General features: G+C 40.5%; 1 protein-coding gene across 3 annotated transcripts in view; it reads left to right on the top strand.

Annotated features, from left to right (window-relative positions):
- The window catches only part of rgs12b (regulator of G protein signaling 12b), a 49,097-nt gene that overhangs the window by 20,801 nt on the left and 14,136 nt on the right, over positions 1-14,160 (top strand). For all 3 annotated transcript variants that reach the window (XM_058639931.1, XM_058639932.1, XM_058639933.1), the window contains exon 6: positions 12,411-12,432. In XM_058639931.1, the coding sequence (XP_058495914.1) occupies positions 12,411-12,432 (22 nt within the window). The remainder of the gene's footprint in view (positions 1-12,410; positions 12,433-14,160) is intronic.

The following is a 14,160-nucleotide window of genomic DNA, read 5'->3' on the forward strand; positions in this document are numbered from 1 at the left end:
TGTAGGCTAAATCAGAGAGAACACTTTCCACTTTGAAGCAGTGGTCCATAGTAGTTATTAAGCACATATTCTGTCAAGTGTCTCGGTCCAGTCTACTGGACGAGGTCTAAAGGTCGACTTGTGGCTGTTGGTCATCTTCACCAGTGCAGTACAGTTTTCCTGTGTTTGTCATGACTCAGCAGGATTTCTCACCTTTTTTTGCATAATTTTGTTGCATCCGTGACTGATGCACCAACTGTTGAGCCAGCAGTCAGCATAAATTACACTGTTCCAAGGCAGTGACACGTGTGAGTCATATTAAATCAAATACCAATTGGCATTACGTGTCGCCTTTAACAGAGATTAGACAGTCACTGGTTTCAATAGTGTGTTTTTGATGAACTGTGACAAGACACTAAACACACTGATGGTGATGTTTCGAGCACAAACTCTTCTATAGCCGTGTTTTATTTTTATTTTTGACTTATTTTCACTGATATATGCCTGCTGTCATCTTACGTCTACCTGCTGATGCAGTCATTATGGACCGTTGTTCAGTGAGTTGTTTCACTTCATTATAAACAGCAGAGGGCAGTGTTGAGTTTTGTTGGATTCCAGGGTTTTTTGGGGAATGAGGATGAGAAAGGGAGAACAAAACCATGATAAACATTTCCTTGCATAAAGGCTTGCAAGGTAAGAAGTGAACTGGTGCATTTATTTACTGAAGTGGTCACATGCTGATGTACTCACCTGCTTGCATTGGTAGCAGTTGCCTTCATTTGTTATTTATGTTCAAATTAAAAAATGTTACTCAACGTGTTAATGATTTGTAAAAGAAAAAATGTCAGGTTGGACAATTTGCCACTTTTAAGTGAACTTACAGTGAGGAACTGTTATAGAAAGTTTTCTAACGCTCTAATCCCTGTAATTTTACATTTAGTGAACAGGACTGCGTTATGATAATAAGTTTGTGTTCATGTAGTGAAGCCTCTGCTTATGTCAGGTATGCTGTCTAGCTATTTTTCACATCAATAATTTCATTTACAGAAAGTGTAATGCTTCATGACTTAGAAGTATGTTGTTTTTGTTAATCCACACACAAAGTACTGTCTTGGAACATCAGCGTGTAACAAAAGCCACTCAAGGATAGAAAATACATGGTTGGGATGTGATAGTTGCAGTCTAATCTGGCTCATTTATGGCAATGGACAACAATTCAAACTGGTGTTGTATTCAAGAAGCAAGACAACACTTCTGTATAAACAGCATGGACAGTCCCTGACTGGTTTAATGAGTACGGAAATGATATAAATCACATAATCTGACTGTTACAGTCAGATTATGTCATTAAGTATACCATGGATTGCATCTTTATAGATTTGCTACTGGGCTCACTGAAGCTGCTCTGGCTGTACATGGAGGTTTTGTTTTGCCATTGTCTGTCAGTTTGTCTGTGAGTGCTTTCTCTGGTGTCGGTCTAACATAACATAACAACACAAGTGTGTGTGTCTTTTGTCCATGTGTAGTCCTACTATCATCTGATATCCACAGAAGAATTTGTCTCCCTTCTATGCTGAACGTCTCAGAAAGTACTATGATCCAAGATACACACACCCACCCACCGACCCACATACACACCCACACAAGGGAAACTGAGCTGCCTGGCCAGACCACAGGAATTATAGGCCAAAGAGTGAGACATGAGAAATATTTCATCTTATGTTGTTTTTCTTCTCTCTTTGTCTCTCGTGGTCTCCACCTTTTCTCTGTACTGTATGTGGACTGTACTGTAGTGGACTCAAACGTCAGTTTTATCTTTTGTCTGCGCTCTGCCCCTTCTATCTGTCACTGTGTTGACAGATGTGTGTGTGTGTGTGTGTGTGTTCTGGGCTGAGTTTGAGTGCTGGTTACTCATATGGCACAAGAGTTCAGTCTGTTCTTGGAGGGTTCTCTGACTCTCACACATGAATAATGCAAAGTATCAAAGTATTAAAGCGTATGCATTATTCTATGAAAGAGCCCACAGACCATAACACACACACACACACACACATACACACGCTGTACATTTCCAACATTAGTATAAGTTGAGTCATCGCAGTCAAAGACGGTGAGATACAAAAAGACTTGTCTGTCTCGTAAGAGAAGGTCTAATAGAAACTCTTAACTCCAAAACAGGAAATCAGGGGATCGCGGTGTAGTCTTCAGGCCACATGCACTAACTCTATAAAGATGCACTTTTCCCCTTATTTTATTCCCTCCTATCTTTTTCTCTTCTCCCTCCGCCTGTGAAATAATGAAGCGACAAACATTTTATTTCCTAAACCACTTGTTACGACTTTGATTTGAATTTGAATTCATACCTGATCCTGCTGAACTGTGATTTGAACATAGAGGAGGAGGAGGGAGGCAGAGAGGTGAGAGCTGTGCTGCAGTGTGATTGGCAGGCTGACCTGTGTTCCCTCCCCGTCTCTGTAACTGCTGCCCCGATGGGGGAGTGTCACTATGGAAACACGGCTGCATGTGTGTATGTGTGTGTGTGTGTGTCTGAGAGAGAATGGAACTTCCTCCTCAGTCTGTCAGTTGAGTGTGTGGAGTTTTGGTGTGAGAGCAAGAGGGAGAGGTGTATCATGTAGTAAGAGACAGACATGGTATGTAAAGAGTCAGGGTTTACTTCACACGTCCTTAGCAGACACATTTATATATATATATGTGTGTGTGTGTGTGTGTGTGCTGAGGAATGGGTTCGTCCAAGTTAGATGTCTGGATGAATTTTCTCATCCATCCCCGAGATAGTGGCTTTTGAAGGAGCTCTGTCAGCCTGAGTGTTTGTGTGTGTGTGTTTGTGTAGTTCCTATATGTAGAGTGAGCACACAGTGTCTTTCCTCCTCTGTGAGAGAGGAGCAGGATGAGCCTGAGGAAGAGGCTCTCCTTCAAGCGGGTCTGGAACTTCAATACAGTGAGTAGTATACACACACACACGCTCTCATATTCACACACTCATAAGAGACATTTACTTGTGTAGTTACTTACATTTATTTGTTTATTAGTGTCAATAGAAGCAAACTGAAATACAACTGCGTTCACTGATTTATTAGTCAAACGAGTCTGGCTGTTACACCGCCCAGAGTGGAAACACAAATTCAGCAGCAATTTTCCTGTTTGGCGGCAATTCAACCAGAACCCTGGCTTTGCACTTCCCTGTTTTACAAATAACAAGGGAGAGGGACAGCAAGAGCGAAGACCTGTGCCGTTTCGGTCACTAAAAGTGAGAAAGACGGGGAGGGATGGAAGTATCAAGTGTGGAAGAATAAAGGGAATCCATGTCCTTCACACACCATATGAGAGAGGAAATAAATGGATGAAAGTGGCAGAGTGAAGACAGTGGATGGAGGATCTTGGGAAGATAAGTCAGCCAGAAGTTAAAAATGAACAGCTCATCCTTTCTGGTGTTTTTAACAATAACACGACATCGTGGTCACTGTCGAAGTGTGTGTGTGTGTTTAAAGGTGACGTGAGACAGGAGGAAAGACAGACTAACAGGAGTTTGCGTTGGCTCCAGGCTGTTTCTCTTCCTCTCAAAGCCAGATGTGTTCGGGGCCAGAGCAGGCGGTCGAGACAAAGAGATACAGAAACCGAAAACTGATTGAGAATAGTGGTGAAAGACAGAAATAGCTTTTTTACCCTCATGTGTTTTTTGTATGTTTCACCTCAAAAGCTTTAAAAAACAATGTGTAATGGCAATGGAACGGTGAGCTGAATCAGCGCTCTCTCACTTCATTTAATGCAGCGGATAGTTTGTGTGTTTAGACACAAAACCCTTTCAATCCGACTGCTGTTTACATCTGGTTCCCAGCTCTGTCTGCCTGACAGTCGTGAGTCTAAGGGTGTGAGCCAAGTGAGAGACATTCATCAGTCGCTCAGCCTCTGAGTCACCTCTCCTGTGTGGCTCCATTGTTCAGGAGTGAACGTTATCTGCATTCCTTTTTTTTTTTTAGTCGATATTGATTCTTTATCCCAGAATTCCAGAGATGGTCACAGAGGATTTGACATGTTTTTTATTAAATGCGTGGTTTAGAATAGAATAGAATAGAATAGAATATACTTTATTAATCCCTTGCGGGAAATTCTTTCGTCACAGCGCTCCAGTGTACAAAGGTAACGAATATTATAGCAGCAAACGAATATTATAGCAGCAATTTTATTTTTTTTAAATTACAAAGTTAAAAACTATAATAATAAGTAAGAATAAACCTAAGAATAAAATTACAAAGTTAAAAGAATACGAATAAGATAAGAATAAATTTACAAAGTTTGGGTCTGGTCCTCACTCCTGCAGAACCTCGTCTGACTTTTGGAATCTTTTTTTCTAACCAGCTTAATTCACCTCATCCTTCCCTCTCACCGTTCAGACGTGCTAAAGCTAAGCAAGGTTTTAATGGTTTTCCAATCCTGGCAGGTCTGACTGCTCCTCTCAATGGCAGCCACTATTCACCTCATATTCAAAAGTAAACACGCAGGCATGCACGCACTGAGGCAGCTTCCTCCTCGGTTGAAAGTGAGTGTGTTCCAGAGTGTTTGCCCGCGTGCAGTCGGGAAATCTGTGTTGTGAATTCTAAGTCACCTTTTAAGGACAGCGCGTGTCGTGTTGTGTGTGTGTGAGTTGTTCAGTTATAGGTGTGGCCTCCTGTCGCCGTGCCAGTGCTTACAGGCACTTGAGCAGACCGACAAGATGCCCCCCCCCCCCCGCTTCAGTCTCTTTCACTAACACGCTAATAAAAGAGTGGATGCTTATTCCTTATATAAGGTGGCAGTTACAGCTTCAGTGATGGAGCAGCCGGGAATAGGTTCATCTGGTATAAACAGTGTTGTCTTTGTGTGTGTGTGTGAATGCATGTGTTATCCCAAACTGTTTCTCCCATAGATAGACATATTTTACTTGATGTGTTACATGTTACTGACTGCTCTGTGTCACATTCTACAAAACACAAGAGCAGAAGCTCAACACACACACACACAGGTTTGCACAGCTAACTTCCACTAATTTGGACAGACACCCTAAACAAAGTGTTATCCCTGACATTAACCATAACCTTTTCCTCAGAAAGTATTTTCTGCCTCATTATGACCAGGTTTTGGTCTCCATGAGGACTACTGGTCCTGACAAGGTCAGTGTTGATGCCAGGAAAGGTCCTTAAGAGGTAACACATACAAGCACACATACCTTACAGGGGATATATTGCAAACTTGAGGTCGAGAAGACTTTCATTGCTCTAACAATTGATACTGTGATGACAGTGAGAATGATGGACTGTAAATTGTGCACCCGTGTTTAGGCAGAGTTTGAACCTGACGCTCACCAGGCTTCATAACAGATGATGTAAGCCATCCCTCTCCCACTAGTCACGGCTAATAAAGCCCTAGGGACCCGTTCACACAGTGACCAACCACTCCCTACACACACACATATACACAAACCCAGTGTAAACAGAGCTGGCATGTGGTTTCAAGGTGACAATTTGTGTTTAGGGAGCTGAAAGGAGTAGGATGTACATCATTGAACATGTTTTGACCTGCAGACAGAAAATCTGGTTATTTAAACTGCACATAATCAAGTAGGACACTTTTTTTGTGCTTGTCCATGTCCATAATTAATTTTTGCTGCTGCAAATCAGATTTCTCCACAATTTCCAGAAACTATAATGAGCCACAAATACCAACAAGGGTTGAGTGCGTATGAAGAATGAACCTGGCCTTTTTAATTCCGACCAATTTTGTCCACGGCTATTGTGCAGACATGTGATTCAGCCCTCTTATCTTTAGTTAAAGTGGGTGTTGCAGTAATGTGTCCTCAGTGTAGAAATGTCCACAACACTTCCACTGTTTTCACTGCTCTGAGCACTGCACTTCCCACACCACCAAAATAATCATCCTGACAGAAATTATTCATTCTCTGGCCATTCCGAGATCTCCTTCAAGATACACCAGTAAATGAAAATGGGCAGTAGATAAGATATTATCTAATATAATAACATGTACAATTGTGTAGTTGTGTAGTTGATCACACCATCAACAGTTGTGTGAGTCATTTATTAAGCATAACATTTTCTTAGAGCTTCTCAGAGTGTGATAATTACAGGGGGGGTAGGGGGGAGGGTCTAGTTTGTCTCCCAGAGAACAAGGAAAAATTCATCTTGAACTGTAAGGTATTATATTTAATCACTGCTCTGAAGGAATCCATATCATAATTGTGTTTCTCTCATGTGTAAAAATAGTATCACTGCAGTAACAGCGGTGGAAAATCATCCCCGCCAGGCTTTCTCCTCATGGCGTGCGTGCGAGTGCAATAGAAATGCAAATAATTGAACGAAGACAACCAGTCTGTATCATTAGAGTTGTCACTTGTAATAACTGCTGTTTTGTGTCACTGTCAAAGTGTCTGCCCTCAAAAGTCCTCCGCAGCTTAGGAGGCCTGTGGATTCAAACGTTATTACACTTTTCAGGCCTCATCTCAAACTGAACAAATGGCAAAAAAACATGCGTGCGTGTGTTGACATGTTCACTGATAAGAAGAAATCATTAGCTACAGCTTTGCGCAGCTTTATTCTTTGCTACGCGCCCTGAGGGTTTGCTTGGAAACACTTATTCTTTCTTTTGTAACTTCTCCACTTATGTGGAAACCATAGCCGTCAGGCTTTGACACCACTGTGACACTTTTCTATGTTGATCTTATATATATTATATGTACTGTATGATTGGTGCCGACGCTGTGATGTGGCCGTTCGTTTATATTAGAGCTGCAACTAACGATTATTTTCATAATCGATTAATCTGTCGATTATTTTCTCGATTAATCGATGAATCGTTTGGTCCATAAAATATCAGAAAACCATAAAAGATATTGATCGGTGTTCGTCAAACCTGGAAATGATGATGTCTTGTTTTGTCCACAAACCAAAATGATTGACTTTTAATGATTCATTTGTTATCCAGAGCAAAGAAATTAAGAAAATATTCATATTTAAGAAGCTTAAACAATCAGAAATCTTGTTTTAATCATGAAAAAAGCTTCAAACCGATTAATCGATTATCAAAATAGTTGTCGATTAATTTAGTAATCGATTAATCGTTTCAGCTCTAGTTTATATTGCCCGTATTGCTGTGGTTGTTAAGAACTTGTTAAGTTTGAAATCATGGAATCTGAAAGTAGCGCACATGAGGGTTTCTGAAGGCGCAGGACTCTGTTGCATGCTGCGCGTGATGTATCTGATACTATGATTCTATATTATCAAGGCGGTTACATTTTCCAGCTGAATGTGAATATGAGGTCAGGGCGAGGAATTGAGGGAAAGTTTGGAAAACCCCAATCATTCCCTGTGGCCTGTAAGGAATGACCTGGATCTGCCAGGAGAGGAGGAGGAGGAGGAGGAGGAGGAGGAGGAGGAGGAATAACAACAACTGGAATCACAGAGGGAAGGTTTGAGGAAGGAGGTAGCGAGAAGGAGAAGTGGAGAAAAGGTGGCAAACGAAGGATGATTGGGGAGGAGAGAAAAAAGAACAAACTAAAGGAGTGAGTCGGAGAATAGTCTAGACGGAAGTTAGAGTCGCAAAAAGAGAGGAGAGGGGGACGTGGGGCCTCAATGAGGGGCCAAGCCTCTCCACCACCAAGTATGCCTGGAAGTGATCACATTAGAGCTGAGCACACACGCGTGCATATGTATCCGCCAAAGAATGTAGCCTACAAACAAAAGACATATCTCTAACAGATGTTGGCCATATGTATTCATACTGGAAGCAACCCATGTAATACACATATCATATTGTAACACATGTGAAATACACACCAGACACCGGGGACAGAAAACATGCAGGAGATGTTTGGGATTTGAATCAGTGTGAGGCTCAGGTGACTCAGGTAGCTCAGGTAGCCTTTGGAGAAGGTTCACCCACGATCAGTTGCTATAAAGTCAAATCAAAAACTGGTGCCAACCGCTCCTCTTCCAGCAACAGTCTGAGATAGCTGATCCCAGTGATTATGCCTGCTGTGCCATGTGGCTCAGACAGACTGGCTCAAGTGAGGAGATGGCCTAGATGCACATGAATCAGATCAGAACATATGCTGTGTCAAGAGGTCAATTTACTTACATGTACTGTACATTGTGTGTGCATCAAAGCTCAGCCATGACATGACAGCATCTTTATTTGTATATTGTATATTTTATATATATATACATCAACATGACTGTCATGTGAAAGACAGTGTTAACACGTAAACACTTACTAACAGAGAAGTTTAAAGATGCATTTAAATCAAAACAAATGTCTGCTACATTCAAACCATTGTCAAACAAGTTCTCAGTGTGTTGATTAAATATATCAGCTCCACACACAACTCTCTCCCTCTCACTCAGTGTAGCAGTGTTTTGTTTTCATGTCTGTGCGAGTGCCTCGTTTTATGTCACGACTGAAGACACAGTACAATTCATGTGCTCCATAAAGTTGCACTCACTCTGGCTGAAAATGGCCAATGAAAGGTTTCTGAAGTGGATCCGACTATTGAAAGTAAATCCGGACGTTTCGTAGGACTTCACTATCGTATTTTAATTTTAATGATGTTTGATTCTTCTTTCGAATGTGAAATCAAGTGCTCCCTGAAGAGCTACTATGCATATGTGCCTGCATGTGCAAACAGCAGCTGCTGCTGTTGCCTTCAACCCACAGCTCCCAAGTTTCCTGGAGGAAATCTGTATTATTAACACCGGGGCTGGCCCAAGCCTTTAAGCAGAATTTCATTTTGGGGCCGACTAAGTGAGCAATCTTTAACTCCAAAATAAGACCAAATAAGTTTATTATTTGGTTTTATTAGATTAAATTAAAAGGATTTTTTTCTCCACACACTACTGGGGACCCCCTGGTGATCTTATTTACAATGTTTACAGCAGGTAACTCACCAAAACACCATATGAACAAACATCAGAAGACTTCTTCCTCTGTGTGTCTGGTAAATACTCAGAATTCCACACAGGAGCTTTAAAGACTTCCAAGGCTCAAAGTTTTACACATGACTGTGCTCATCTTAATTTATTTTTTTGTACACAGTGCACTTGCGTTATGGGTGCGCTCCACATCGACAACATTGCCAAGTCACCTGACATATGTACAGCAGCGTCTCAAGTTGTTTTGGGGGGGTTTCATGTGGATGAAGTCATTTCTTTCTTAGAATTAGAATTAGTTATTAGCAATTGGGGATTGGTTGCTTTGCTCAGAGGCACCCCAGCCCTTGTTCGGTGATTTGAACCGGTGACCCTCCAGTTACAAGTCCAAGTCCTTTCCTCTTGGCCATGGGCTGCCCTTGCAAAGCAATGCCGTGTTTATGGAAAACCATTGTCATGTTTCGGGGCCTGCAAACTTTAGTATGAAAAGATCCGTTTTTGTTCCCTTTCCACCTGAATAAATTGTATGTAGAGTGGCAAAACCTATCATAAAGATAAAATGTATCATGTTTTTTATGCAGATTGTTGCATTTATGAAATTTAAGAACTACAAAAAGTTGTAGTTGTTCTTAAAAAGTGGAGAGAAAAAAAGTACTTACTAAAATAATTATGTAGACCTTGTCCTTTTGTTGTTTGTGGGAAATTAATGACATTTAAAGTAACCCACTTTGAAATAAATAAGACAATATTGGCATTGTATGTAGTTCATACAAACCTGAGAAAGGTTTGTGGATCCAAAGAGGGACAGGACTCAGAATGGTTTCCCATATTTGAAGCACAAGTTTGCCGAGTTTGGGGAGGTTTTCAATTTTGACGTAGACATTGGATGTCGTTTTCAGAAGATAGTATGGACACAATTTACTTCTGATTTGGAGAACCAGAAAATGTAGACACAGAAAATGCCGTTTTCAAATGAAAATGTAGTGGTATGGATGTGGCATATCTACATTTTACAGTTAAGTGTTTCAGCGAAGGAAACTTAAGTTCATGAGAGTAGAAGGTTCTATCTCGAGCATTGGCTTCACTTTTAGTAATATCGCTGTTGGCAGTTTTCACTCACATGCCCTCTTAAAACTCCACCCTGTTATATATTTCCACAGTTGTCTTTCCCTGCGGGAATAAAGCTATTTTAACTTAGGGTTAGTGGTTCTCATTTTTTTTGGACACAGTATATAATATTTTTTATACAATTATATTATTTTGGAGGATTTTCATGAGCGGTAGCCCTTCCCTCTCTATTAGTAACCCAACATCTGTGAGGATAAAAGAATGGGGTGTGAACACCCTGCTGCTGCTCCTGCTGCTCCTGCTGCTGCTGCTGCTGCTGCTGCTGCTGCTTCTGCTCAGTGTTTAATCTGAATGTAATATCATAATGTATCATTTCCTGTCGGGCGTTTTCATCAGGACATCGGTCGGTTTGGCTCTTCTTCATTTTGATTGCCAAAACACTAACAGGTGACATTCAGTAAGCCGAAATGAGGAAGAAACTACACGAGCTCTCAGGAACATCATTCACAGATGATTATGATCTCACAGAAACACTGAGTCATCTACAGTAGGAGATCCTTATGTGTCGGTTCACTAACAATTGTATTTAAATAGTAAACGTGCTTTTGTAGTTGTAAGGATCGCTCAAAGAGCGTCACACTACAGTTTACACATTTATAAATTGCATCTTCAGCGTATGCAACTAAAGATTATTTTCACAATCAATTCATTTGTTGATTATTATCTCGATTTCTTGTTCCGTCCATAAAATGTTGAAAACATTGATCTGTGACTCCCCAAAACCTCAAAATTAAAATGTTCTTTTATGTCTTTGTTTTGACCACAAGTCAAATTTATTCAGTTTTAATGATTTAAGAAGCTGAAAAATCAGCAAGTCTGTTTTAATTATTTGTAAAAAACAGTTATCTAAGTAGGTGATTAACTTAGTTATTGTCATACCCACTTCCATACAGCTGACACAGCCGCCGTGTTGCCCAAGATCACATCGGTGTGATGGCGAGGGGTGCCGGGGATTGAATCCCTGACCTTTCAACTGGAAGATGACTTCCTCTCCCCCTCATCCACAGCTGCTCCAAATTGCCCTGTTCACTTATTTGTGTTTTAAAATAGAACTTCAACTTGTAAAGCAACATCACAGCACATCTGTCGTCTTCTATACAAAACCTTTCTTAAATGAGATGAGTGGTCATGAAGTCATTATCAAAGGTCACTGAGAGAGCTGGTCTAACATCAGCCAGTAAAGACCAAGGTTATTATAGTTAACGAAAAAAATAAATAAAAACTGAAGTTAAAAAAAAAAAAACAACGATATCTGACACTGAATTGTGTGTTTATGAAACTAAAATTGTATCGAAAATGTGCTTAGTTTTCGTCTTTGCAGATGTATTTCATATATAATCCTTTTGGGTTTACAATGTGGGACACAGGCTGTGCAGGTTAAACATAACATTCATTATTGTGTCGCTCTAAAAACGAATTAAAGAAATATTCACCAATGTACATTTAGCTTTGTATTACTAGAATAGTGGTAGTATTTCTGTCTTCCTTCTTTGTTTTGTGAACTGACCTCCGATGGTTTTGCCACATCATTTCTTGAAAATATTATTTATTTCACATTTCTACTACATAGATGACCCAGTTTTACGTCTTTCCCCCAGTGAACTATTCCTTTAAAACTAACTCAAACTATTACAACCTTGCGCCAAACTCTCCTTTCTCTTTTTCCTTCTTCTTTCTTTCATATGACAAACTGCCCTGTCTTTGATTTTGTCTCTTTCTGGTTTGTTTCTTCTTCTTTTTATTGTCTCCTTCCTTTTGTCTACTCTTTTCCTTTCTCTCTGTCTGAGTCACAGAGTGTTTCAACTATGTTCCAGAGTTAGCTGCATTACTGATGTCTGTGTTGAATGATCTCATCCCAGCTCAGCATGTCTGGGATATGTGCGTGTGTGTGTGTGTGTGTGTGTGTTTGTAAGGAAAATGTGATTCAAGTCCAAACCAAGTTTCATTTAAACATGTGTTTGTGTAATGAAAAATAACCTGAGGGAATGTGTGACACACACACACACACACACACACACACATGTGTGTGCACACATACAGAGCAGTAATCTCCACCCCTAGGAGGAGGTTTTCTTGCAGAGCAAGCGCAGTCAGTTAACAGATGATCCCACCCACACACAAGACAATGAATGCACTAACCTCCCTGTGTTATGATGTGAAAGTGTGTGTGTGTGAGAGAGAGAGAGAGAGAGAGATAATTGGCCAGGACCTGTGAGAAACACCAGTCACTCAGTCTCCGTCTCCATGTGGCCAAAAGAACGTGCCAGGACAGCTGCCTCTTCGCCCTCATGTCATGTCCCAGCTTGTCTGAATGTGTCTGATGTGGGTGATGATTGATCCTAATCCATGTCTCTCTGTGCTTTTTTGCAGTCGGCCGCAGTCTCCGATGGAGGTGAGTAGACCTACCACGTACTTTACCTTTTGACCACTGTAAATTCAGTCCCACCACTTCCTAATTTGTTCAACTTAAAAGTATGTTTGGCATTGTTGTCTCGGCTCACTTCTCCTGGTCACGTTCAAGCTTACAGTGGACTACACTAATGTGCGATGCAATCATTAAAGTCACTTAAAAAGAAGGAAATCTGGTTTGACCTGTTCAACTTCTGCCTCACCTCTGCTTGCGTTCTGCTGACGATAAACTGCAATCTAAAGATAGCCCCAAATTCTGTAATAGCTGCACAGGAGCACTTAGTAGTGTAGTGGCGAGCCATTTATAGGTCAGCCTGACATTTTGCTTTTATTAATTGATAACGAGTGTGTTTGTGATAGAGATATTTACAGAATGTGTTAAACATTGTCAGAACTTGTGCTCATAACTACGCACATTGGATTAATGGTGGCGATGTTTTGGCAGAGTTGTGGTGTTGTGTGCGTTAACACAGACGTCGTTGTGTCAAAAAGGTTATAAAATATAATATATAAGTTTAAAAAAAAAACATGTGTGTTCTCTCTCAAAGCCTGGCACAAACTCCAGTATGAAGTGGGCCTGCATTCATCGCAGAAATATCACACATTGTTCCAACGCAGTCCTTCAAATAACACAAGTGTGTGTCTGGTAACATGGCATCTATATATCTGCTGTTTTGTACCACATTTGGAGTTTTAATGTCACGATTAAGGAATTTAGCTCATGACTAATAGTCGTGTAATTGTTGCCATATTGTTAATGATTTTATAGCATTCCTTTTATATGTCATGCTATAAGCATACAATAAGCCAAATTAAATTTACATGAAGAAATATAACAATATTTATTGGCATCAGTAATACCTATTCTGTTTTTTGTGTTATTGCCATTTTTAAATGCCACTGTTTTTCAGCATATTTGACAAAGCACCCTCTACATTTATAAGGTTTATCGTCCATACGGCTTTAGGTGAATATGCATTATTTTTTTGTCAGAGAGTCGTTCCGTCCACACGGAGACAGCGTTTTAGGAACTGAAACAGGATTTTTGGAAAACGCTTCCCAGAGTGGGAAAATCTCAAAACTCAAAACTTTAGGAAAACGATGACAGTGTCAATGAAAAGTCACTAAAGTCAGTCTGAAAAAACCCTAGATGTCACGAGAACACGTCATGTCTTTAGAGAATTCACACAAAAAGGGGGTGAAAAAAAGTGTTGAATCGTAAAATAAAGAGAGGAGAAAACAACACTTATTTTAACTTGAATAAACAAAACGGATCAGTGATTGTAAATACAGTTAGATGGATCTCACTTCTTGACTTACAGTTCACTTACACTTCTGTCGTCTTAACGGGGGACTTTTGTGAGAACGGCAAAGAAAAAGATTGGTTTACGCTTCGTGCCGTTTACGTCTGGACGTGGTCTTAGGGCCAAGATGCCGGTTCTTTGTGGATAAAAGACTTTTGCAGATTCTCCCTAAACTCTTTCTCGTGTGAACGAGCCCTAAGTCGATTAGAAATGGTGTTTTAACACCTCATTAGGTGCACATGAAAGACACAGTTTACTGTGGACGGCTGATAAAAGGAGGAGAGGAGGTGAGAAGCCAGGACAAAAGGATCAACAGCAAACACGACAGCAATCAGCTCTCGTTTAGAAGTGTGAACAGTTCACACCATGTGTCTGTGGAAAGCTGGCTCTCCTTCCTGAATGTCACG

This window comes from Solea solea, chromosome 10 (assembly GCF_958295425.1).
Source record: "Solea solea chromosome 10, fSolSol10.1, whole genome shotgun sequence".
In the NCBI taxonomy this organism is placed as follows: Eukaryota; Metazoa; Chordata; class Actinopteri; order Pleuronectiformes; family Soleidae; genus Solea; species Solea solea.